This window comes from Mustela nivalis, assembly GCF_964662115.1.
Source record: "Mustela nivalis genome assembly, chromosome: 7".
Taxonomy (NCBI): Eukaryota; Metazoa; Chordata; class Mammalia; order Carnivora; family Mustelidae; genus Mustela; species Mustela nivalis.
In genome coordinates this window covers 108,041,120-108,069,062 of record NC_139026.1, presented here as the reverse complement: position 1 = coordinate 108,069,062, position 27,943 = coordinate 108,041,120, and the positions used below count along the sequence as shown (strand labels likewise).

Here is a 27,943-nt window from a genome sequence, read left to right as displayed (position 1 = left end):
AACCCCAAATTCCCAGAAGGATCAGTCTTGGGCTTTAGAGGGACATATATAACAGATGGTTCTTCCTTTTGTGTTAACACGTAAGGAGCTGACTTTTTATTAGTTACTGTTTTGATGCTAGGCATCAAACAAAATGGTTATTAAATCATAAAATTTCAGAGTAAAAAACCTTAATAATTGTACAAAGCTACAGAGACCATGGAACAAGTAAGTAAACCGAGTCATTAACAAAGTTATAAATGTGGTTTTAACAAGAAGTTATAGAAACCAGAAACTTTTAAATTACATTTTTATTGAAAAGTAGTTGATTTATAGATTTTTTTTTAAAGCATTTTATTGGTAAGATAATGCTCTTTCATTTAAGGATGACTAAAGTTTCACTCACTCTTACCAACGTGGCACCTTTATTTTCCTAGATGAACATTTTACTTAAAAATAGCGTCTCTAAAAGAAAAAAAGAAAAAGAAAAAGACTAGGGTCTCTAGTGCCCTCTGGTGAAACTTACTGAGACTGGGTATCCAAAAAAGTAATTTGGCTCACAATGGAAGAGTTAAATAGCACAATTACTATCTATTTACATGCGATAGATTGTGATTTGCTGCCTTGGGCAACCTTAAAGGATGCCTTGATCTCAGGCAGAATTTCAACTTCCGACACCCAGTCAAGCTCATAGCAAAAAAATACTTCCTTCTGGAATTTTCATCATCACTGCCTTCTTAAAAAAACAAAAACTGTCATCATATTATCAATGGGAGAAATAATGTGGGAAAGTCTCTAAGTGATTAAGGTTATAATCCAGACCCAAAACACAAAAAAGGTTAATTAATAGGACAGTAAAAATGATAGCTAAAGCTTAGCATGCAAGAAGGGCTCTTTTAGTGGTCCCCAATTCCTAGCTCCATCTTCTAAATAACGGATACCACGATTCTAGCTGGCTCTGTGCATAGTTTCTGGGAGAAAAGGACCTTTTCCTCAGATTTTAAGAAGCAAACCTATTCCAGACAAAGGCAATGGCTAAACGTAAATGTCAACAGAGTCTAAGTTCATTCTCCAGACCAAAGACTTTGGACTTAAGGTTCTTCAGTTCTCCTTGCAGCTTATGTGCCCGTCTATTGCTGTCACGCACCTCACACAGAATGGCAAGATCCTGGTTTGCCTGGGCATTCAGTGTTGCCTAGAGATTGGGAAAAAAAAGAAGAAATGTTTATGGCACAATCCAGGAGAAAGAAATCAGTCATAAAGACTAGGCTATGCTGGCTTCTTTTTGGCAGACTTTTAGCACATAAGATAAATTCAATCCTTAGCTTGCTAATGACCAAAAGAAAGAAAATGTAGAGTAGAATTAAAGCAGAAAAGGCATGAGACTCTGCTTTTCTATACGATAGTAAAGAAGCCATAAGATAGAGGTCAACAAACAGAAATGAGTAAAAACAGAGGCCAATATAAATGTTACTGGTAAATTTGCCAAAGAATGGGAAAAAAAGCTTCTCTTCTGTAACTAACCTTGTTTGGCACATAGCAATCATTTAGGATATGTGAATTACTGCTTAAATCTAAGAAGGATTTGGGGCGCCTGGGTGGCTCAGTGGGTTAAAGCCTCTGCCTTCGGCTCAGGTCATGATCCCAAGGTCCTGGGATCAAGCCCCACATCAGTCTCTCTGCTCAGCAGGGAGCTGCTTCCTCCTCTCTCTCTGCCTGCCTCTCCCCCTACTTGTGATCTCTGCCTGTCAAATAAATAAATGAAATCTTTAAAAAAAAAAATATCTAAGAAGAATTCTGAGGCAACCTGAATTCTAAATAAAGCTGTGTTTGAGGGTTGAGGAGAGAAACTACTTCATTCCTTACTCACTCGCTCTCTCTCCATTGGTAAAATAGACACAGTTCTTTTCATCTGCTTCTTGATCTGGGAAGGAGGAAGCTTTCTGCTTCCTTAGTTCAACTCAGATGGAAGTACAATGGTGCAGACTAGCAATGATTTTAGTCTACTGTGTCTTCCCTCTGCTGTGTACTTAAGCTGCTTTTAATGAGACTTAAAGGATGTTGATCCGCTAGGGTCTACCACCAGGGAAATAGCCCATCTTTCTTCTGAGGAGCCCTCATGACCATGTTTCCTTACCTGCATCCCTTTTCCCCTCTCTCGGTAATTCAGGATCAGTGATTACCTTATAGAGGATTTGCTCCAAGTGTTTCAGCTTTTGCCGGAGAATCTTAATATCTGTCTTAAAGCCTTCTACTTCCAGGATGCGCCGATTCTCCAAGGCCTCATAGCGTCTTGTCATCACCTGTAAACGCTTCCCCATCTTGTTAGTGCGATCCTAAATATAGAGACATGGCAAGGCATTTGTGAAGAGAGGGACACATTCCCAGAGCATCTGCGCTTCCTACCCCATCAGAAGTGATAGAGAATTTGTACCTTGAAGATCTCTCTCCTCACTCCCTCTTCCTCACGAATTCGGGCAAGTTCTTCTTCTAGGGAAATGCACTGCTCTTGATACATGTTGGACAGTTTTTTCTCTTGAACTAACTTATCCTTTAGGGACTGCAGGTCAGAGGGAAAATAAAATTACAATTCTGGTAATTCAAATAGTACTTAGGCAACAAAAGAAAGGAAAAAAATGATTTCCATTAAATCTAAAACGAACTAAGGAACAAGATGGCAAGGAACGTTGGAGAACATCTGAAAGCCTCCTATTTCTAGATGATTCTCTTAACCTTTTCCTGAAGTGTCCACAGTAGAAATTCTTTAAAATAAAACAAGTATTTTGGGCTCTGAGAAGGGTCAGATAATGGAGCTTAGAACTATACCAAGTAGGACATGACAACATATGTTTTGGCACAAATTTGCTCTTCTTTAAATAGAAACAACAAGAACACATAATACATGTTCCATTGAGCAGAGGGAATGGTGGATAAAAACCTTAATCAGCTCATGTTTCTTCCTTACACACAATCCTTCAAAGACATACAACACTTAGAGCTAAATATTCTTTCCAGGCGTGTAAAGGCCCTGGAAGGCCCTCCATGACTGGCTGCTACCCACCCTCCAACCTCTCTGCTTACCACTTCTTTCTTGCTTATCCCTCCATGACCACAATGATATTCCCTCTCTTCCCTGAACATACTTCAGACTTGCTCTTCCCTCTGCCTGGAATGTTCTTCCCCAGGTCTGTATGGCAAGCTCAGTACTGTTTTATAAGTCTCAGCAACAATATCAGACTTCACAGAGGGTCCTTGTGCTTCCCTATAAAAGCAGACTTTCAGCAACTATATAAAATCTTCATATAATCTTTTCAATTCCTTAACATCATTTTTAAAAATAAGCTATCATTTTCTCTGTTTTGTTTTTGTACCCTCTCACCCATGAAAGTTTTTTTTTATTCATTCATTTATTTATTTATTTAAATAGTCTCTACACCCCATGAGGGGCTTGAACTCAAAAGACCAAGAGATGCATGCTCTCACTACTGAGCCAGCGAGTCCCATCTTCCCTCCCGACCCCGCACCCATTAAAATGTAAATGCTGCAAAGGCAGACCTGGTCTAATTTATCTATTGCTGCAGAGCCAAGCCCACAGTAGGAGTGCAATAAATATTTGTTAAATGAATCAATCAATAGTTCACTTTTCTAAATCCTTAAACACTATAATGATAAGCTACTCTTTGAAACCTAGTTCTTGAGGCTGCTGCTACAACAGCTTTCTGGACTGAATGGACCTTGTATTTCAATTCTCAGGTTCTCTGGAATTCTCTGAGTTCTTTCAACTTTTCCAAAAAAATTAACAATTTCTGTAGGACATAAGAAAACTACCTTAATATATTCATTTTGGTTATGATGAGTCTCATGAATGACTGGCCAAACTTTTCCAATTTTTTCTTCTTTCTTCTTACACTGCACACTGTATTGCTTAATCTTCGACATCAAATGATCCTTTTCAAGCATCCACGACTTCTCTTTATTTTGGCTTTCAAATCTGAGTTGCAAAAAGTCTTTCGTGCTCTCATAGAGAAGTTCTTGGGTGTGATGGAGACTATGAAAGAAAGTACAAATGTGGACACCATGTTTAGGGGTACATATGGTACATAGTTACTCAAACAAAGGGAAGATACGAGTTCTTTAAAAATTGTGCAATACACAAATTCTATAAAATATCACTAGCAGTATTTAAAAGACAATCTAATCACTGGTAAACTTACATGTTTTACTGGACAAAGTGTAATGTACCTATCCATGCACACTAGTTCACAGACTGGTCTTTTTTTTTTTTTTTTTTTTAAGATTTATTTACTGGGCACCTGGATGGCTCAGTTGGTTAAGCCTCGGCCTTTGGCTCAGGTTATGATCCTAGGAGCCTGGGATTGAGTCCAGTATTGGGCTCCCTGCTCGGCAGAGTCTACTTCTCCCTCTGCCCCTCCCACCCTGCTCATAATCTCTCGCTCTTAAATAAAAACATTATTTTTTAAAAAGATTTATTTATTGGGGCACCTGGGTGGCTCAGTGGGTTAAGCCTCTGCCTTCAGCTCAGGTCATGATCCCAGGGTCCTGGGATCGAGCCCCGCATCGGGCTCTCTGCTTGGCAGGGAGCCTGCTTCCCTTCCTCTCTCTGTGTCTGCCTCTCTGCCTACTTGTGATCTCTGTCAAATAAATAAATAAAATCTTAAAAAATAATAATAAAATACGGGACGCCTGGGTGGCTCAGTTGGTTGAGCGGCTGCCTTCAGCTCAGGTCATGATCCCAGCGTCCTGGGATCGAGTCCCGCATCGGGCTCCTTGCTCGGCCGGGAGCCTGCTTCTCCCTCTGCCTCTGCCTGCCTCTCTGTCTGCCTGTGCTCACTCGCTCGCTCTCCCTCTATGCCTGACAAATAAATAAGTAAAATCTTTAAAAAAAAATAAATAATAATAATAATAATAATAAAATAAAATAAAAAATTTATTTATTTGAGAGAGAGAGAGAGCATGCGTGCATGCAATGGGTAGGAGGAGGGGCAGAGGGAGAGAGAGAATCTCCAGCAGACTCTCTGCTGAGTGCAGAGAACAATCCAGGGCTTCATCTCACCACCCTGAGACCATGACCTGAGCTAAAATCAAGTTAAGTTGCTTAACTGACTGTGTCACCCATGTGCCCAACGTAGACTGGTCTTTATATTTTCCCAATGCTAATTCTAGTTTATATCATTAAAATATTTACAGAAATATCTACACAGAGCCTGCACAAGTATGGAATATATTCCCTGACTGAGGGTGAACACAAGTTCTAAAATGTCAAAAATAGTTTTGGTTTTGTTGTGCTGTAATCCACATGTAAACTGCCTGGTAGCAAAACTTGTCCTTTCCTCAACATCAGTTTCCTCCATGGAGAGATCGTGACAACTTTAGCCCATTTAGTTTCTCCATTCTCTGAAATTCTGTATCAGTTTAAATTTCTACCCCTGTGTTATAATTTGACACTTGCTCATAGACTGTGTCATGTTTTATTAATTTTAATTTATTTTATATTTAAGATTATATTTATTTGAGAGAGTGAGTGAGAGAGAGAGAAAGCACAAACAGGAGGGGAGAGGGAGAAGCAGACCCCCACTGAGCAGGGAGCCTGACTCGGGGCCCAATCCCAGGACCCCAGGACCACAACTTGAGCCAAAGGCAGATGCCTAACTGATTGAGCCACCCAGGTGCCTTTGTCATGTTTTAACTGTCAACAGGCATAATTTCTTCTTTTCTTTTTTTTTTAAAGATTTTGTTTTTAAGTAATCTCTACACCCAACGTGGGTCTCAAACTTATAACCCCAAGATCAAGAGTCGCGTACTTTCCCAACTGAGCCAGCCAGGTGCCCCAACATGCATATTTTTTCTAGCCTGAGTGAAAGCATATCCCTATTTATCATTTGCTTTTGCCTTGCTATTACCATATTGTCAAGAATAGTACCAAATGCTAAACATACACAGAGTACTAAACAAATTCCTGCTGACTACTGAGATTTAGGAATAGGCAAATGATGTTTCTATCTTTAAAAAAGGATATCCCTAAGAAGTTAGCAACTCATCAGTTTAATATCAATACTTTCTAGAAAAATACTGTACCAAATGATCAAACTGCTTAAAAAGAATATTAAATACCATGAGGCAATCACTATAATTTTCCACTGGCCAAATAATGTCAGAGAAACTCAGTTCTTTTCATGAGTAATAGGATACACAGATAAGGGGAACATGAGAGCATAATGCAGGCACAAAGCAGAGTAACTGTCACCAGACGAATGTATACATATACTCAGGTATATACGTATGTATATAAAGAGAGACTGATTCAGTTACCACAAGATCTCTCATGATTTCAATGAGTTATTTTATTCTATTTTACATTATGTTCTCGATTACAAACTGAGCAAGAAATAGTCTTGTTAATGTATAAATGGTATGAAAATGAGACCCAAAGGACAGTCATTAAAGGCCTTGGATTTCATGCCATTCAATATCCTTAGGATGATCTATCAAATGTAAGGGACTGATTATATGCTCAGATGGGCAGATAATGCTAAACTAGGATGGTTATTAATCTGCTAGAAGACAGATATAAAATTACAAATTACTGTGGCAATTTAAAAACACTGCTTTTTAAAACAATTAAAATCCAATGAAAAGTGAACATGCTATGTGTAAGCACAAAATACCAAACATGAAAATGAAGATGGAGATGTGCTGGCCACACGAAAACATATTATACTGTGTTAAAAGAAACAGAGTCTGTGAGGTGCCTGGGTGGCTCAGTGGGTTAAGCCTCTGCCTTCAGCTCAGGTCACGATCTCAGGGTCCTGGGATCGAGCCCCAAATCCGGCTCTCTGCTCAGCGGGGAGCCTGCTTCCCACCCCTACCCCCACCTCTCTATGCCTGTCTCTCTGCCTACTTGTGATCTCTGTCTGTCAAATAAATGTGTAACATCTTAAAAACAAAAACAAAACAAAACAAAAAACAAAAACTGAGTCTGTAAGAGGCAGAACGCATTTTCTAGCCTGTATTGGGAGATCTTAATTTAAGAATCACGTCCAGTTTTAATCATCAGACTTTTTTTTTTTTTTAAATAGACTCCACGCTGGGCATGGAGGCCAAAGCAGGGCTTGAACTCATAATCTTGAGATCAAAACCTGAGCTCAGAACAAGAGTCAGATGCTTAACTGAGGCCACAGCACGCCCCTGGGGAACAGACATAACTCCAATAGGTGGTGATTAGTGCCACCAGAGGCAGGCGAGGCATCAGAGGCATGTGGAGGAAGAAAAATTAAATTCTGCCGGGGGAAGTGTTCAGAGGAGAGATGACCATGCACAGCCAAGTGCCTGCCACACAGCAAGGATCCCATAAGCAATAGACATGAGTGGTCAGACTGAAGGACAGGTTAAAACACAGCAGTAGAGGAAGAGCTAAGACTGAAAAGGTTCATTTGGTGCCAGATGACGAAGATTCTAGTAATTCATACTGAGGCAGCAGGACTTTATCATGAGATAAATAGGAAGCTATTGTATGTTTCTGAGCAGTTGGTAACTCCCAATGGAGCATCTGGTAACTTCTAACTCCTAGCAGCGAGGAAAAGTGTAGAAGGCGGTGGGATCAGTGATAGGAAGAACAGTTAGATTACTGCAGGAATGTAAACAATAGAGCTGGGGGATTCCCGACTGGCTCAGGAGGGGAGAACACCCAACTCTTGGGTCTCAGAGTCACAAATTCCAGTGCTATGTTGGGGGTAGAGATACTTAGAAAAATATAAAATCTTTAAAAAAAAAAAAAAAAGAATAGGTTGAACCAATGTGAGAAGAATGAGAGGGAGAGAACGGCCTGGAGAGGCTTCCCAGGCTCATCATACTCATTAGGGCTCAGAATTCAGGAATAAGAGAGTGGGGAATTCAAGATAACTCTAAGGTCGGGGAGCTTGGGAAACAGGATGGATATCTTTAAAGTAAATGGGAAAAAGAATATAGTAGTAGGTTTGAGATGGGACAATGAGATGTTTCTTGGGGAAGAAAAACAGTCTGATTCAGTTGCAGTAAATTGGAGGCGTTCGAACATTACGGAAGAGATCTGTACAGCACAGTCTGGCCACTGGAACTGTTAAAAAATCTGAGGAGGGTCAGACAGGTAGAAGCAAAGAGAATTCATCTCAAAGAAAGGGAGCTTAGCGGTACTGAATATACAGAATGATACTAGTATACTAGTTACAGCGGGCACTTTAAAGAGATAATGAAGTCAGTGATGACCTTAGAAAGGGCATGCTTGGTAAAACAGTGGGGATGAAATCCGACTGCAGAAAGGTGAGGAAAGGCAGGCAGGCAGGTGCGGAATTAAAGCAGTGAGGACAGAGAGTCTGTGGTTTTTGTACAGGTACGTAGTCATTTTTCCCACATTCGTGAAGGGCCAAACAAAAGAAAATGTCCCTACCGTATTGGGCTGCACTGGATAACCTATCAGTGGATAAGAGAATATTTCTTCACCACTAAGATCAAGCTAAAAGTCAAGTGGGTTAAACGGAGCATGGGGGATACTTGGCAGCTATTCAAGAAAAGAATCAACAGCACTCGTGGAGAAGCCCGGACACCCACCTACATAGAGGCATGGGTGTCTGACAAAGACGAATTTTCCAGATCCCTTTCAGTTGCACAGTACTATGCTGCTAAAAGACAGGACTGTTAACTTCCAAGCCACTCAGAAAAATTTACAGATCTGTCAGGTGCAGCTTTCTTGAACACTCACTTTTTGGTAAGCTCTTTGATTTTGTCCTGATTTCTCTGATGATGAACTTGTATTTCCTCAATGCGAATCCGTCTGTCCTCCATGAGCCCTTCAACTTGCTCTCTAGAAAGCTTGGTCTGCTCTTCCAGCTGAGCCTGCAGTGATTCCACCTGGACAGGCCAAAAGGGGTGAGGTATCCACTCCTGTCTCACTTCCACTTATTTCTTACCTCAAAAAGTGAGTCTTTCTCCAGAAAACTTTAGAAAACAAAACAAAACAAATCCACAAACAAAAGCACGGCAGTGAAACAAATAGAAGAAAAATCTTAAGTGTACTCCTTTTCATTTAATGTCTTATACATGGGGTTAGGCTACACAAGAGCAAGCTCTGTTCACACCACACAGGATCTGCGTCACACACAAAAAGCTGGAAAATCCAGTTTCCTCTACCCTAACATTTTCAGCTTTTCACTATCTATCTCCCTTTTGGGATTCTTAGGACTATCTCCCTTCTAAGACTCCCTAGTTGCATAGAAATAGAATGACTCCTTTCTTCATCCTTTAATTTAAAAAGTGAAGAAAAATCAGTATCATGTTATTTCCTTCTCTGATTCTGGTTGTCATGACTCCCAGGGGAGATACTGGCCAAAGGCAGAAACTGTCATTTAAGGCAACAGACCCTAGTAAGGACAGGAACTTGAGCGCATGGTTGCAAGTGTTACACAACTACCAGGTGGTAGAAGGATAATTGGTGACTTTAGAACACATGCACTAAATAAATGGATATACCCCTACTGGTCAATCTTTCAGCAGAGACAATTGTAACTCTTTGCGTATCCCTTAAGCCACAAGGAAATTCTTACTATATGATAGTTTTGTTAGGTAGGGCTAAGGATAGCGCTTCTAGAATGGCTGAATAGAGAATAATGGTTTTAAAACATAAACTCTCAGAAATTAGGAACAACCTAAATTTTCGTAATCACTTGATACCTAGATATATGTGTGCAAGGCCGTAAAAAAAATGAAATCTTGCCATTTGTAACAACATGGATGGAACTAGAGGGTATTATGCTAAGCAAAATAAGTCAGTCAGAGAAAGACAATTATCATATGATCTCAGTGATATGAGGAATTTGAGAGGCAGGCAGAGGATCATAGGGGAAGAAAGGAAAAAATGAAACAAGACGAAACTATAGAGGGAGACAAACCATAAGAGACTCTTAATCTTAGGAAACTGAGGATTGCTGGAGGGGAGAGGTAGGGGTTGGGGTAATAGGGTGATGGACATTGGGGAGGGTGTGTGTTGTAATGAGCACTGAGTATTATATAAGACCAGTGAATCACAGACCTGAAATAAATAATATATGTTAATAAAAAAAAAAAAAGAAAACATATAGACACACACACACAAAAGGAAAAAATAATATGTGTGCAAGGAGATACTTATATGATAACAAAGATATGTTACACAAAGCTAAACTTGTGGACAGAAACTGTTCTGGTCTGCTTTACCTGCAGGATAAGTGTTTGTATGTCACTCTGATATTGCTCAGAACTTTCTTCCTTCTCTCTCATTGCTGGTTTTTTTTTGTTTACTTTAGAATCTAAAATAGAAAACAAAAATTAATCAAGACCTTTACTTAGTTTTTATTTTGGCTATTTGAACATCAGCAGACTTCTGCAGAGGAGTCTGATTTCATTTACCTAGAAGAGAAGGAAAGGAAGAAAAAGGAAAGCATACAATGACTATAGCAATACTTTTTCAAATGAGAATCTCTTTAAAGGAACTCTGCTAGGATGTCTCCTGAATAATAATATTCATCTTTCTAAAGAATATACTAAATTTTCCTTTGAAGTTGTATCTGTTTTCTTCATAAAATCGTATTTAATCAGAAAAGATAAGGAATAAGGAAAAGTAAGTCTAAATATTTGGTTAAGATGGATCACCCAATTTTCAAAAGACAAGATTATTTTAAAAATAAGAAACACTAAAATTACACTGAACAAAATTCCTAGGATGATTCAAGAAGCTCACACTAAGAGAACAGATCTTAAAAGTTCTTATCACAAGAAAAACAAATCTGTAACCACTGTGGTGATGAATGTTATCTAGATTTATTGTGGTGATCATTTCATAATATATGCAAATATTGAATCCTTACATTATATACTTAAATGTAATGTTATATGTCAATTACATCTCAATTTTCTAAAAAAAAAAAAAAAAAAGGCAAAGAAAGAAATAAAATTGGGATTTCCATCAAAAAAAAAGGGGTGGGGGGAGACTGAGGCTTAGAAGCTAATTAACATTCTGTGATCCCAGAAGTTATCCCAATCTGTTTTATTACCTATAAGCATGTTTATTATGTATTATTTATTCTCCTTTATTAAAACATCACGGGAAGGTTAAAGGAAAAAAAGCTCAGTGAGATCTTAAACTAGCAGGGACATCAATATGAACATTCATTATTACCACATAGTAGAAACAAAATCTAATTATTTGACTGTGTTTTTGAATTCTGCATCAACAAGAATTTATAGTAATACGGCTGATACCTGCTCTGAAAGCTGAGGAAGATTCATTCTGTTCACATATACCTATAGCCTGGATAGTCTTGGAGTGAATGCTGACCTGAAGAAGCAAAAAAACCAAAAAGTATAGAGTTAGCTTTCCTATAAATGTTGTATTTCACTTTTTAGCTTTACTTCTATAGATCAAAACACTACTCACAAATACAATTGGTTGAAATTACCATAATCATATAAGGATGTCATGTGTGAGGGACACTAAAGTGGACAAAACTCAGCGCTAGTGAAATAAGCTAAAAAATTAAATTTCAGAGTTATTTCATACTATCTGCTAAAAGAAAGGGGTGGGGCATCTTTGGCAAGGACCTTTAGGAAAATAACAGGAACACAAAAGCATGCATATGTAGATATGCACAAAGATGCTCACTGAGGCAGTTTATAGAAAAGTAAAAATAAAAAATCTATATATACACACAAATATTTCTATATGAATGGGAAAAGAGCTTTCTCTCTGGGGATAAAAGAGACTGCCACTTTTATATGACAGATTTCTGAAATCTGTCTGTTTTTCATAAAGACCATGTAGTACTTTATCATCAGCATAAACTAAGATAAAAAAGAAATCTGAGTATTGCGAATTTGCTCCCACACTAAGTCAGCTCCTGCTTTCCTCTCTAACCTCACCCAAAACATCCACTCCTCTGTGCTTTAAGATTTCCAAACAGTGAAATGATGCCACCTCCCAAGGTTTTTTGGGGGGAAAAAAGTAAATGAAAGCACAAAGCTCTTTGTAATTATAGAAAATGCTTTGAAGACTTCGGGACTAAGACAGCTAATTCTCCTTCTATCTTCTTTAACAAGTACCAAAATTGCTTTTATTATAGACCCCAGCCTATTTTTTTTTTTTTTAATAAAAAGTAATGCTTACCATGCCGTACCAAAGACTACTTACTTTGTTTGGAGGCTCCTTATAAAAATAGGTCACTTCTCCAGTGTCTGTGCCCACAAGAGCCAAGAGATTCTGAATCTTTTTCTTGTCTTCTATCTCCCTGCAATTCTCAAAGAGAATAACCACACATTGTGTTCAGAGGAAATAAACTTTTCTGTTTAAAGGATCTCCTTTCTGATTTAAGACAATGGCAACATCAAATTAAAATTGAATAAGATTTATTGAGACCTTGGCTCTAATTTTTAAAACATCAGATATTTATATCCAGAAATTGAGAGAGGGGACCACAAAATAATTTCTTAGTTGGTTCCAGAAGAAAGTTATAGTGGATGCTGGGGTACCCTGCTCAGATTCCCCTCTTCAGCACTAATGGGTTCATTCCTCCAATTGCCAGCAATGTTGCAAACTGGGGCTCACAGCTGAATATCTCTCCAGAATTGTCCTCAGTCAAGAGGGACTGCCTTAACCAACTGTATACCCAACGGACAGACTGGACCCAGGGCCTGGCTAATGAGAGAACAGAAAAGTCCAATTCCCTTGCCTCAATTCAGAATACCTTTGAAGGGCCATCCCAGCTTCAGTGCACCCTGTGGCACTGGCTGAGGTCTTCTGTAATTAATTAAATAGTTCTACTGCTGCCCAATCAGACTTTATTCCTTCATTGGTGGTTATCCCTGAAGGGACTCTCCTAAACAATCTCCTGCAAGCAAATATCCATTACAAAGTCTGTTTTCTGGAGAACCCAACCTTAGACAATTGATATCAGAAATGGACCAAGGAAGCAAACTCTAAAATGAGATTTCAGAGTCTGTGATATGGAGATGGTTTATAGAACGTAGTGTTCTTGTGGTGCCTGAGTGGCTCAGTCGGCTGAGCACCTGACTCTTGATTTGGGCTCAGGTCATGATTTCAGGGTCATGGGATCCAGCCCTGTGTTGGGCTCTGTGCTCAGCACAAAGTCTGCTGGAGATTCTCTCGCCCTCTCCTTTGGCCTCACCTCCCCTTGTGCTCCTTTTCTCTTTCTAAATAAATAAAATCTTTAATAACAAACACAGTGTTCTTAGGGGCAAAACAGATGGGTGGTTAACAAGGTACAGCTTAAAAAATTAAAATAAATCAAAGATGGGCTCCTGGGTAGCTCTGTTGGTTAAGCATCCAACTTTTGATCTCAGCTCAGGTCTTGATCTCAGGGTTGTGAGTTCAAGCTCCACACTGGGCTTCACATCAGATGTGGAGCCTACTTAAAAGAAATAAATGAATAAATAAAATAAAATAAATCAAAGATGAAGGGAGGCTAAGGGCAGCACCCTAAGCAAAAGCACAATTTCTGATCCATTTTCCACACCTCAGCCAGCGTAAAGATAATTACTTGACAAAGAAGCTGGGTCCCCAGGAGGTAAGACTTGGTGACACCACAGCAAGTACACGATAATGAGTCCCCTAGTCTTTCCCCAAAAGACCCATGGCCATTTATTTAAATAATTATACACTGGAGAAAAGGAAATACACAGGTAATTCAAGAACTGATGGATCCAGGGTCTGAACTGACATTGATACCTGCCATTATCATGGCACTGGAGTATATAGGAACCATGTAATCAACACAATTTTGTACCAGGCCCAGCTCACAGTGGGTCCACTGGGTCCAGACCCAATCCATGGTTAGTTTCCCCATCTCTAAATGTATAACTGGAATAGCCATATTTGGTAGTTGGCAAATTTGGTAGTTGGTAGTTGCCTGGTTTCCTGGCATCTGGGTTAAGGTAAGAGGAAGACTCTGAAACTGCCCCTCCCCACCCCTGCCAAGATGGAAGATAAAGACTTAAAAGATGTGGGGTCAAAGTCACCATCAAATCCCCATTTAATTCACAGTATGAGCTATGCAAAACCAGAAGGATAACAGTGGACTACTACTGTCAAGGAGGTCCCAATTTCAGTCATTGTCCTAGAAGTAGTATTTTTGCTAGAGTAGATTTACTTGGTTTTAGGTACATGGAATATGGATACTGAGTAAGCAAATGCATTCCTTTCCATTCCTAACAGGACCAGAAATAGTTCTCATTTGTGTTGGGTGAACACAGTACACTTTTACAGTCTTTCCATAAAACCATGTTAACTCTTCAGCATCCTATCAAATAAGTCTAAAGAGACCTGGATCCCGCCATACCACAGATTTCATTAGTTCATTAATAATGATATCAGCCACTGGGTGGCTCAGTGGTTTGGGCTGCTGCCTTCGGCTCGGGTCATGATCACAGGGTCCTGGGATCGAGCCCTGCATCGGGCTCTCTGCTCCGCAGGAAGCCTGCTTCCCTCTCTCTCTCTCTCTCTCTGCCTGCCTCTCTGCCTACTTGTGATCTCTGTCTGTCAAATAAATAAATAAAATCTTTAAAAAAAATGATATCAGATTAAATTAGATTGGCTAGACAAGAAATGGCAGATGCATTAAAACCCTTGGTAAGATACATGGGCTTGAGAGGGTTGGAGTAAACTTTTCAAAGCATATCAGTGAAGTTTTAGGGATCTGATCTAGGCATGACCAGACATTTCCTTCAAAGTAAAAAACAAATTACTATGCCTTACCCTTACCAAGTAGAAAAAAGGACTCTTCAAATCTCTTAGAGACCATATCCCATACTATGGGATACTGCTTTGACCCATATATCAAGTGACATGAAAGGTGAGATTTCAGTGTGGCCCAGAGTTGAAAGGAAATTCTGCATTAGGTCAAGGCTAAAACTATTAAGGAGATTGAATCGATAATCAAAAACCTCCTGACAAAGACAAACTCTAGACCCAATGTCTTCACTAGTGAACCCAACCAAGTATCTAAAGGACAACGCCAATAATTCTCAAACTTTTCTAAAAACTGAAAAAGAGACAACTACAGACCAATATCCCTCACGAACACTGATGTGAAAATCCTCAACAAAATACAAGCAAACCAAATTCAGGAGCATTAAATGGATTACACACCATGATTAAGTGGGATTTATTTCTGGAATCCAAGCATAGTTCAGCATATGAAAATTGATCAATATAATATATCACATTAGCAGAATGAAAGGAAAAAACCCACAATCATAAATGATAAATGATAAAGAAAACTCATGTAACAATATTCAAAACCCTTTTATGATAAAAACACTCAACAAACTAGCTAAAGAAGGAAATAACCTCTACCCAATAAAAGCCATGTATGGAAAACCCATAGTTAATATCATACTCAATGGTGAAAGACCAAAAGTTTTCCTCTCTGATGGAGAACAAGACAAGGATGCCCATTTTCACAATTTCCATTTAACACAGTACTGGAAATACCAGCTAGGGCAAGGAGGCAAGAAAAAAGGAAGAGACATCCAAAGTAGAAAGAGAGAAGTAAAATTATCTTTGTTCACAGATGACATAATGTTATATGTAGAAAACCGAAGGGTTCCATAAAAACAACAAAAGCCAACCCAAACAAACGAAGGAAATCCCATTAGAACTGATAAAAGAGAATTCAGCAAAGTAGCAAAATACAAATTCTTCATGCAAAAATCAGGTGCATTTCTATACACTAATGTGAACAACCTGAAAAGGAAATTAAGACAGTAATTTGCTTTATATTAGCATCAAAAAGAATAAAATACTTAGGAATTAAAAAAGAAAGCGAAAGACTTGTATACTATACATACATAAATGGAGAGATGCCATGTACATGGATTAGAAGACTTGATATTATGATGTCAATATTACCCAAAGCAATCTACAGATTCAGAGCAACTCCCATCAAATCTCAATGACATTTTTTTTCAGAAATAGAAAAATCCACCCTAAAATTCATATGGAATCTCAGGATTCATATGGAAACTTAAAATAGTTAAGACAATCTAGAAAAAGAACACCATTAGAAGACCCACACATCTTGATTTCAAAACTTACTACAAAGTTACAATAATCAAAATAGTGTGGTACTGACAATGACAGATCTTTAGACCACTGGAATCAAATAGCCCAGAAATAAGTCCCACATGTATGGTTAAGTGATTTTCAACTTTCAATGGAGAAAAGACAGTCTTTTCAAGAAATGGTGCTGGGAAAACTAGATATCCAACATGCAAAAGAATGAAGGTAGACCCTTACCTAACACAATATACAAAAGTTTATCTTAAAATGGATCAAAGACCTACCTGTAAGAGCTAAAACTCTAAAACACAGTTGGGGGTGCCTGGGTGGCTCAGGTGGTTGAGCACCTGACTCCTGACTGGGGCTCAGGTCATGATCTCAAGGTTTGAGATGGAGCTATGTTGGGCTATGCGCTAGGCATGGAGCCTGCTTAAGATTCTCTTTCTCCCTCTGCCCCTTCCCTATATCCATTCACAAGTGCTCTCTCTTAAAAAAACAAACAAGCAAACAAACAAAAAACTATAGTGATACTGGATTTGTCAATGACTTTTTTAATATGAATTTGAATATGAATATGGCCTTAAAAAGCAATGAAATTTTGATACATGCTACAACATGGATGAACCCTGAAAACATCATGCTCAGTGAAATAAGCCACTCACTAAGGGACGAATACTGTACGATTCTACTTATATGAGGTCAAATACATAGACAGAAAATGTAACAGTGGTGACTAAGGGCTGAGGAGGGGTGGTGATAAGGAGTTATTGTTTAATGGGGACAGAGTTTCTATAAGGAAGGTTAAAAGTTCTAGACCTGGATAGTGGTATGGCTGCCTGATAACATAAATATACTAAGCGCCACTGCACTATGTCCTTGAAAATGACTAAAATGGTAAAATTTATGTTAAGTATATTTTATCACAATTTTTAAAAAAAAATAGTGGATCCTGTGGAACACTGCTCAGATGCCACTTTCAGAACCTAGACATCCATCACCCAAGAGTTCAGTCCTTCTCCAGGAACTGCCCTAGGCTGACAGGGGCTGCCTCTCTCAAATTTACATCCCCTCCCTGGTGACAGCCGACATCCAATGAGTGATCACTATGGGCTACAAATGGTCAACCGCTTTGCCTCTGAATGGCTGTCCTGGCCTCAGAGCTCCCTGTGCAGTTGGCTAAAGCCTCTCCTACCATAGAATCACAGTTCAAATTCTCCCTCTGCCCAAATTTGCTCATAGATATTATTGCTGAGTCCCCCAACTAACCATCCTTGTATCCATCTCAGAGTCTGCTTCCTGGGGAACACAACCTAAGAGAAATGTATCTCGTTTAGTGTAATTTAGAAATAGAACTCCAATATTTCCCTTCTCCCACTGGGTACCTGATTCTCAGTCGGTCGTTTTCTGAGTAGAGGCGTAAAACATGTTCCCGTTCCTGGAAGAGGCAGACCTGTATATCGCTTAGAGCTTTCTGCAATTCCGCAATCTCTTCCTCCCTCTGCTGCAAATCCCATTCTAGTTTATGCTGGGGGGGGAAAAAGGTATTGAAAAAATACTGCACTTCATGGGAGTATCTCTGATTGGATCAGGTCATGCAGAAATTACAGAGTGGGGGCGCCTGGGTGGTTCAGTTGGTTGGGCATCTGCCTTTGGCTCAGGCCATGATCCCAGGGTCCTGGGATCAAGCCCTGTGTCAGGGTCCCTGCTCAGCAGGAAGCCTGCTTCTCCCTGTTTCCCCTGCTTGTGTTCCCTCTCTCCCTGTGTGTCTCTCTGTCAAATAATAAAATCTTAAAAAAATTATAAAAAAGAAAAGAAATATTAGAGTGAATGGTTTCACCAACATGGAATTCAAATGACAACAACAGGTTGTGTACAGACTTGAGTTTAACAGCTGCAGGGTGAGTGTGATGTTTGCCTATAACATCAAAGCTCTTGTATCTTCCTTTTACAGATTACAGAACCCTGTAACGCCATATGATTTACCTGTTCTAGTCACACTTCTTTTTTTTAATGCTTTCTATGTAATAAGGATTTCAAAATTTTCGAAAAACATGGATAAAAAGGTATGATTCTTGCCCACAGAGTTGAAGAATTTTGTTGGAGGGGAGAGAAATGCAAACAACTAAAATGAAATAGTTATTTCATGAAAGAGAATGCATAGTAAAATGGTTGATGGGAAAGTACAGTAGAGTAAAACCTCTGCAGGTTTTGGGAAGTCAGAGAACACAGGCAAAGCTGGAACTTGAAAGATGAAGACTGCTACAGACAACCAGAAGACAAGTACTCTTGGGAAAGGGAGAGAAATACCGAACCATCAGAGCCCTAAGTGTCTGGGTAACCCCAAGTATTTCAGTATTGCTGGAGTGGACAGCGAGAGGCAGAGTGGGTAAGTATGATATCCAGGCTGGATACTGGTATGGAGGACACTTTAATAGTTCAGGGGAGACATAATGAGAGTTGGAACCGATGTTGAGGAAACAGTGATTAAGTTGTTGGAATGGGTGCAGTGACATTTAGGAAGCAGAATCAAAAGGACTTGCCAAGTGACAGAAGTAGGAGCTGGGGAGAATTGCAGGCAATGATACCATTTACGGGACATGGAATAAAGAAAAAGCAAAGAGATAAGGAATGGAAGGAGGGGAAACATCAGTGGTACACATCATGTGTGGGTAGGGTAGGAAAGAGAGCAGTTCAGACACGGACAAATTAACAAGGAACTCTGGAGAAAAGTGAGTCCACATTAGTTATTTGGTGTCATCACCTCATATGTGGTAGTAGAAGGCATGAATACAATGAGACCATATATGGTGGAATCTGGAACTTTGATACTTAAGACTAAGGAAGGGGGGGGCCGTTGACAGAGACTGAGAAGAACCGGTCAGAGAGGTAAGACAAACTGGGAAAGGAAATCAAGAAAGGACAAGTCTGCAGAAAGGAGAGATCAATAGCGACAAATACGGCCAAGGCCATGAAGAGAAGAGATCATTCTGACTAGCAGGTTCCAGGGACCACGCGGGTGATTTTTAGTGGAGCAATGCGGACAGAGACCAAACTACAGTCAAGAGGTCACTGAGTGGGTGACAAAGTCAAGCTATTCTAAAGGTATGGTTGAGAAAGAGCCACCTACATAAGAAAGAAGTTAGAGAGGAAAGTCAACTACAGAAGGGTATTTTTTTAAGTTGGGAAAGACTTGAGTAGGTTTATATACTGAGGACCAAAAGCCAATGTCAGGCAAGAAGTTAAAAATAGAACACACAGAGAAGAGAGATGATGAAGCAGGGTTTCTGAGGAGGAGAAAGGGTTGGGGGTCAGGGGGACTGCTGGATCAGTGCAGCTTGAACAGGCAGAGACAGCTCATCCCCGAAGCAGTAAGAGAGAAGACATGGATGTAGACATAGGTAACTTGCGTGGATGGGCAGAAAGGGAGCACATGTGTGATAGCTGGTGTTTCCTCCATGAACTCGGAAACAAGATGGCCAGAGAGAAGACGACTAAGAAGGGGTTGCAGGCTGGTGGAGGGTGAAGGTATGGCACAGGTATGCACAGGCCAAGAAAACTGCTGTATAGTGACTAAGGATATAGATGGACAAGTTTATCATGAATTTATTCTGTAATGATATGTAACTGTGTTAGGACAATGGTTCTCAACGGGGGTGATTCTGCCTATGCCCCAGGAGAAACTGGGCAATGGCAGGCATTTTTGATGGGTCATGAACTGGGGATGGGGGGGATGGGAGAAGAGGTGCGCTACTGGTATCTGGTGAGTGGAGGCCAAGGGTGCTACTTCAAATCCTACAATGCACAGAACAGTCTTCACAACAAACAAGTACCAAGCCCCAAATGTCAATAATGCCAACGTTAAGAATCCTGCTCCAAGAGAAGAGGTGGTAGGGAACTGGGCGAAATTCTAGCTAGGGCTTGTGCTATGCAAGCAAGGCAGAATAAGCAAAGGGTCCCATGTAGGTAGTACAGTTCCTGAAGTGAAGCCCAGGGGAGCCTGGATTAGAAAGGAAGGATGTGAGTTCAGAAGCTGGCAGGCAATGCTTAGAAAACCGAACTGTCAAGGAGCTATAGAGCTAACAATGACGTTAAATGAAGTCAGGTGTAAGGGGGTGAAAGATCTAGAAGTATACAAGAGCCCGAGATATAAGAGTTTATGACCTAGTGAGGGACCCAAAAGGTGTATAGGTAGCTAGGCTGAGGCAGAAAGGATAAAAAAATAATTTCTTAAATAAGATATCTGCTTATGGTTCGAGCTGGCACTGCTCTCAGAAAGGAACAGACTCAATCAGAGCCCTAAAAGGGTATAGCGTGTCATCCCTTTCACCTGCGCATCACAAGCTGCTTTGTAGAGTTCCAGTTTCTTCAGCAGGTCCTCATTTTCTTCCTCACACTTGGCCATCTTCTTTTGGTAATATTCCAGAAGCTCCTGAGAAGGGCAGAGGACAGCCAGACGATCTTCCGTGGAAGGCAAAGGAGTCGACTCCATTGAATCCAAGAAAGACATTCTCTTCCACTTGGTGGGACCACTGAAGCCACAGGGAACATCGTGTTTGGAGACAGTCGTTGGCCTGTGAGAAATCAAACAGGACATAGTCATTCAACGATGTGAACAGTTATGAGACACTGTAATTTCTTAAAAAAAAATGTTTATGTTCTTGAAGTGCCATAATTAAGGTGCTCATAAACCTTCGAAGTTTGATGTTTCCAAGTATTAAAGGCTTACAGCTAGATTCAAAATACATGTTAAAAGAGTAAAAAGATCATTAAAAATGAAATATTACCCAAGCAAGACCCGGTAATAATCGAAAATTTAATGCTATTAAGACACAGAGCCAAAGAACACATTCCACTGCTGGTGGAGTCTAACTTGACACTACATAGAGTAATTGGCAGAATCTAGTAAAACCGCTATCCCTCTGTCCTAGAGAAACTCATGCATATGTGTACAAGGCAACACACATGAAAATGTTGGTAGCAACATTATTTGTAATAACAAAACCGGTAAACCTTCCAGACATCCACTCAATAGGGTCATGGATGAATTGTGGTATATTTATATAAATGGAACATTACTCAAAGTCATTAGAAACAATGGATTAGAGATATCCAAATATCAATGAATCATTCAAATAACATTAAGCGGTAAAAAGTAAGTAGATGCATATGTAGAAGATATTACCATTTAAGAATGGAACTTGCCAAATGAAACTGTTTTTAGGAACAGGTACATGTAAGTGGCAAAATTATTAAGAAAGGAAATGACAAATGTAAGATTCAGGATTAGAAGATATAGCCTTAGTTAGTAACCACACAATCACACCAGCATCAGAACGTTTAAATCACGCAGACCAAGACTAGACAAGACCAGAGGCTAATGAAAGGCTAGGCAAGAAGTTCCATTTGTTTGTTTTTAGCAAACAAGAGCGTTCAGCTGAAACAATGCCAAGTCAGAAAATACGTGGTGTGGAAGTAGAAAAACCCTGTGAAAATTAATCCACTTTGGCTAACTCCCTGCAGAGACTTTATACTGGATTCCCAAAGCTGTATTTAACAATGGAGATGGTCATCACCTTTAATAAGAGTGTATAGAAGAGATATTAAAATTTACTTTCAGCTAGCACGAAGGGGGGAAAAAAAATCCTACAGTTTTCTCAATAACTAAAAGCTCGTGACAGAAATGTTCTTTTACTTAATGTTTCATGTCTTCAAAGGGAAGTACTCTGGGAAATAGACCAGTGGATGAACTAAGAGGTCCTGCTGAGCTTTTGCAGTGGAAAGTTGTTGTGAAGAGGATGAGGAGGAGGATGTCTGTTGCGTGAGAAGCAGAGGGCAGAACCAGAATTAAAAGTCCCCTGCTTATGCATGCTGGTTGTCTCCTCTGTAACCCAGGATCCACGGGCACTATACCAGGCCCATTCAAACTGCCTGGATTCGGGTATCAACATTTAATATGTCCCAGTTTTGAATCCTAATGGCACTTAATAAGAATAGATAAATGACATGTAATATAGTTCAAATCCAGAGGTTGGAAACATGCTTCTAAAACCTTTCTAGTTTCTCAACTAACTTATGCTTCTGGCTACAGAACTCTTGATTCTTTAACAACTCGCAAATAGGCAAATGTCTTACTTTCTGCAGACGGGGGTACGCACTGGGGTAAAGTTCATGCTGTCCTCTTCACACCTGTCAAATACACAAAAATTCAGAATGAAGGGTCAGAAACAGACCAAAAAAACAAAAACAAAAACAAAAACAAAAAAACAAAAACAACAGTACAGGATACACAGGTTCCATTTCCACCATCACATGCTGGTGAGAATGTGATGCTCTACAATGTAGGATTCTTTAAAGTGGTTCCAAATCCTGAAAATCTATGACTTTTGAATCTTCATAAGGCATCTATCATTACTATTTTTGAATAAAATCATCACGGCATCTAATGTTTGGATGAAGAAGCACACACAAAAGAAAAGCCTCCTTAACATGGAGGTTGTCTGCAGCAATGCAAAACGAATTGACAGTCCTTTTGCTGAAAGAGGAAGGAGATGCAGAAATGTTCCTAACAAGGGACGGTAAATGAAAATTAATTTAATTACACTAAATTTAAAATAAATACAAAGCCACTGACATCTGGTGAACTTTATTGTTTCATTTTAGAGAAAGAAAAAAATTACTTTCAAGCTTTGTAAGGTCCACTTACAATCTCCATTCCAATTGCTAACGTGGGGCTTGGGATCCTCTATTTGAATAATTTTTTTTTTTTTTTTTTAAAGATTTTATTTATTTATTTGAAAGACGGAGATCACAAGTAGGCAGAGAGGCAGGCAGAGAGAGAGAGAGAGAGGGAAGCAGGCTTCCTGCGGAGCAGGGAGCCCGATGCAGGGCTCGATCCCAGGACCCTGAGATCATGACCCGAGCCAAAGGCAGCAGCCAAAACCACTGAGCCACCCAGGCGCCCCTCTCTATTTGAATAATCTTATCACAGAAATTTTCATGAAGATAACCTCATGGTCAGGGAGGGAACAGAAGAGAAGGAGAGAAGGGGGAGAGAAGAGGAGAAGAAAGGGAGAGGAAGGAGGAGAGAAGGAGGGATGGAAGGGGAGAGTTTATTTTATTAGCTTTGGGGAATGCTGGCTTATCAAGCATGCTTTGTCAACCCATTCTGATCTTGGGCATGATGATGTAATATTCTGTTCTTGTGCTCTTTTAATCTGTATGTATCTGTTTATAATCTTCAGTCCTTTGGAGAAGAATTTCATGAACAAGAGTGAAGAGACCATCACTCTTGTTAATTCTAGATCATTTTCCCGCTTGGAACCCCAGAATGCCTCTGCACCTCCTCCTTAAAACCTTTCTTCATTTGCCTTCTAGGACACCAGAGGTTCCTGGTTTTCTTTCTTCTTCACTGGTCATTAATTTTCAGTTACTGCCTTCTTTTTATAGGGCCTTGGTGACTGTATAAAGTGTCAGTTTTAGGGGCAACTGGGTGGCTCAGCCAGTTAAGTGTCTGCCTTCGACTCAGGTCATGACCCTGGAGTCCTGGGATTAAACCCCACGTCAGGTTCCCTGCTTAGCGGGGAGCCTGCTTCTCCCCCCCCCTCCCTCTGTCCTATCCCTCCCCTAACTCGTGAACTCTCTCTCAAACGAATAAATAAAAAATCCTTAAAAAAAAAAAAGTATCATTCTTAAATACCACATACACACTAATGGTTTTCAAATTCCTACCTCCAGGGCTGACTCTGGCCTCCACTCCACTCATACCTATCTCATTGCCCTATTTCTTATCTCCACTTGGATGTCTAACAGGTCTCTCAAGCTTCCCAAGTCCAAAACCAAGTTCCTGATAAACACCTACCACCAAAACCTGCTCTTCTCTCACAATTCTACATTCCAGTAATTACTACCTCTATCTTGGCAATTGCTTATGACCAAAAACCTTGGAGAAATTTTATTCCTCTTGTCCTACATGCTATGCTCAATCCAAGAGCAAATCCCCTTAGCTCTACCACGAAAATATCCAGAATCAGACAGTGGCTTATGCCCATGCTGCCCTGGTCCAACTCACTACAATCTCTTGCTTGGAGGACTAAAATAGCCTCTTTATCGGGTCTCTTTGCTTCCACTTTCAAATTCAGCCCTTGCAGTCTATTTTCAACACAGCAGTTTGATTATCTAAAATGTTAAGTCAAGGGAGGCCTGGGTTCAGTCACTTAAGCATCTGCCTTCGACTCAGGTCATGATCCCAGGGTTCTGGGATGGAGTCCCACATCCGGCTCCCTGTTCAGCGGGAAGCCTGCTTCTCCCTCTCCCACTCCCCCTGCTGTGTTCCCTCTCTCGCTGTGTCTGTCAAATAAATAAAGAAAATATTTTCAAAAATTAAAAAATAAAAAATAAGTAAAATGTAAGTCAAAACACAAAATTCCTCTGCTCAAAAGCCTCCTACGACTTTTAATTTCAGTCAGAAAGCCAGTCTTTAAAATGGCTTCCAAGGTCCTACATGATCTGGCTACCCCAGGACTCTGTGGCTTCACCTAGAACTCTCCCCGTGCTCAATGTGCCACCAATGCTGGCCTCTGCTGTTCTTCAAACACGCCAGATAAACCTTTACCTCAGACTTCCACCTTCTACATCATTTATGATGTTCTTTTCCCATTTACCTATATATGGCTTTCTCCCTCTCCTTGAGGGTTTTAATGTCGCCTTCTTGGTGAAGTCTTCTCTGACCTTCTGGCATCCCCTTACCTACCTTCTCTGCTTCACTTTTATGTCACTAACATAACTAGAAAATCAGTTTCTGCTTCTGTCATTCCATTAGCTTCCTTCTGCCCACCAACCCTTCAAGCATGCCATCTCTTTTTCTCATTCTCTCCTTTAAAATGACTACTCTCCTCCTTTAAACTCACTTCCTTCCACAAAGCTTCTTCAAACTGGGTGAATTTGTCTCTTGTAAAAAACAACCTAGAAAATAAAAATGGTAATTGGGTTGGGATGGTAGGATTATGGGCAACATTTTTTTTAACAGCTTTATAGAGATATAATTAGATAATTCACATTCCATAAAACTCAAAGTGTACAATTCAATGATTTTAGTATACTCAGATACGTGCAACCCTCACAATTACAGAACATTTTCATCACTTCAAGAAATCCTATAACCTTTAGCCATCAGCCCTGTGTTCCACCTCCCCCCAAGCCCTAAGCAACTACTAATCTACTTTCTATTACTTTTTTTTCTTTTTTAAGATTTTATTTATTTTTTGACAGGAGAAAGATCACAAGTAGGCAGAGAGGCAGGCAGAGAGAGAGGGGGAAGCAGGCTCCCTGCTGCACAGAGAGCCCAGTGCAGGGTTCAATGCCAGGACACTGAGATCATGACCTGAGCTGAAGGCAGAGGCTTAATCCACTGAGCCACCCAGGTGCCCTACTTTCTATTTTTATAGAGCTCCTTAATTTGGACTTCCATAAGAATGAGATCATATAGTATGTGGTCCTTTTGTGGCTGGCTATGACGGATTTCTTTCACTTAGCATGAGGTTTTCAAGGTTCATCCATGTTGTAGCAGGTGTTATATATATATATATATATATATATGAATAAATAGTATTCCTATATATGGCCAAATAATATTCCCTTTTATAAATACAGGTGACATCTTAAAGATGAATGTCACTGTTCCTCAACTATTTAAGAGTAACTTGGAACTTTTTCTTTTTTTTAAATAATCTTTTGAGTCATTTGTTTGTTTGTTTTTAAAGTAATCTCTATGCCCAATGTGGGGCTCAAACTCAAGACCCCAAGATCAAGAGTTGCATGCTCAGGCCCCTGGGTGGATCAGTGGGTTGGCCAGCCAACTTTTGCTTTTGGCTTGGATTATGATCTCAGGGTCCTGGGATTGAGCCCTGAGTCAGGCTCCATGCTCTGCGGGAAGTCTGCTCAAGGATTCTCTCTCTCCCTTTCCCACTGTTTGTGCAAGCTCTTCCTCTCTCAAATAAATAAATAAATCTTAAAAAAAAAAAAAAAAAAAGAGTTGCATGCTCAACCAACTAAGCCAGCCAGGCACCGCAGAATATCTTGGAACTTTTAAAGAGCCTTCTAAGAACCTGTAACTTCTCTTCTTCCTTATAGTAACTGTCCTCATTCCTTCTCTTGCCTGTGACTACTGCAGGTCAACAAAACGGTATCTACATTCAAATCTCATTTAGTTTTATAAACCTCTCACAGTCTGTCTTCTACAACATCTGGAAGGCAGCTATGCTCACCACTATACTACCAACGCCTACTATAACATCCGAATTGAAGTTATTTTCTTGGTCATTAGACACCCAAATGAATGAATTCAGCTGCTTTCTTGGTTTTCCATCCTCCACCCAGCAAGTCACTCCTCGATTTATTTATTTATTTATTTTAAAAAGATTTTTATTTATGTATTTATTTGAAAGAGAGAATACACAGGGAGATGGAGTAGCAGGTTCCCCACTGAGCAAGGAGCCCGATGTGGGACTCGATCCCAGGACCCTGGGATCATGACCTGAGCCAAAGGCAGGCACCCAACCCACTGAGCCACCCAGGCATCCCCACTCCTCAATTTATATGCTTACTTTGATAGTACTGATCACCTTTTTAAAAATACTGTAGTTCAGGGACACCTGGGTGGCTCAGTTGGTTAAGCGGCTGCCTTTGGCTCAGGTCATGATCCCAGCGTCCTGGGATCGAGTCCCACATAGGGCTCCTTGCTTGGCAGGGAGCCTGCTTCTCCCTCTGCCTCTGCTGCCACTCTGCCTTCCTGTGCTCGCTTGCATGCGCTCTCTCACTTTCTCTGGCAAATAAATAAAATCTTTTAAAAAAATTTTGTAGATCAGAGCTTGGGCTCTGAAATCAAAAAGGCTTGGCTTTCAGTCAAAGCTCTTTTCCTTATTAGATGTGTGATGAGGCAAGTTACTTCACCTCTCTACACTCGAATTACTTATTAAAAGAGAGGGAGAATAGCATTTATAATAGGTTGGTGTAAGAATTAAATGAAATAATAAATAAAAGGGCTGAGCAGTGTCTGACACGCCAGTGCTCAATAAATGGAGATCATTACTATTTTTACTGATAATTTTCCTCTCTTGGTTCAAAAGGTTCTGTCTTCAGCTTTCTTTTCTACTTCCTCTAATCACTTCTGTGGGAACATCATTATTCTCACTGCGTTTATGACTACCTCATTATCTAAAACACTCCCTGGCACAGAGTAATAATTATCATTGAATAAACAAATGACATCTTTCAATATTCGGATTTGAATTTTCAATTATACACCCCCACAACAACTCTTGTCAAGTATTTTTTATTATTCCTTAGTTCTACAAATGAGGAAATTGAGGGCTTAGACTATCCTGGAATGAGGGAATATTGGAACGCATTTCCAGGACCTCCAAATTCTACACCCCGTTTACATTTCATCCCGCTGTTGACTCCCTCTTGCTATGGCTCCCCAATCCTCCAACACCCCCCTGAAACCTTTCACTTTGCACGTCCTAACTTCCCTCTTCCGGTCCCCGCACCTACTTCTCCCTCGCTAAGTATTTTTTTAGTCTATGGCCCCATTCCCCAATCCCAGCATCCTAAACCTAAAACTCTGTACTCACGCCACAGTAAGCCTCCGAGTCAGAAACCCCAACCGAAAAACAAAACTTAAATCCGGTAGCGAAGCGGCGCCACTGAGTGTGCACGAATCTGTCCAATCGTCCACGAGTTTACACGACCCTTTGGATTGCGCACCAATAGGAAGGCTATTCACACAGAGACACGCCCCCCCGTTCCCCGCCCTTTCTCGCTACGGGCCTAACCGCGCAGAGATCGCCGGGAAGTGTAGTTTTACTT

General features: G+C 40.1%; 1 protein-coding gene across 10 annotated transcripts; it reads right to left on the bottom strand.

Annotated features, from left to right (window-relative positions):
- Positions 1-275: 275 nt before the first annotated feature.
- CCDC77 (coiled-coil domain containing 77) lies at positions 276-27,822 on the bottom strand. 10 transcript variants are annotated; one of them, XM_082738092.1, is made up of 13 exons: positions 27,709-27,791; positions 24,985-25,039; positions 22,211-22,264; positions 20,406-20,649; positions 17,461-17,603; positions 12,194-12,290; positions 11,269-11,344; positions 10,225-10,316; positions 8,735-8,883; positions 3,808-4,027; positions 2,414-2,539; positions 2,163-2,315; positions 276-1,174 (listed from the first exon to the last, which is right to left on the bottom strand). In XM_082738092.1, the coding sequence occupies exons 3-13, from the start codon at positions 22,246-22,248 to the stop codon at positions 1,028-1,030; spliced, it is 1,485 nt and encodes a 494-aa protein (XP_082594218.1). In that variant the 5' UTR covers positions 22,249-22,264; positions 24,985-25,039; positions 27,709-27,791; the 3' UTR covers positions 276-1,027. The 10 variants fall into 10 exon arrangements, with proteins under 10 accessions (XP_082594218.1, XP_082594214.1, XP_082594217.1 ...); XM_082738088.1 differs by having other exon boundaries at positions 24,739-25,039; positions 27,709-27,782; XM_082738091.1 differs by lacking the exon at positions 24,985-25,039 and having other exon boundaries at positions 27,709-27,822.
- Positions 27,823-27,943: the final 121 nt, after the last annotated feature.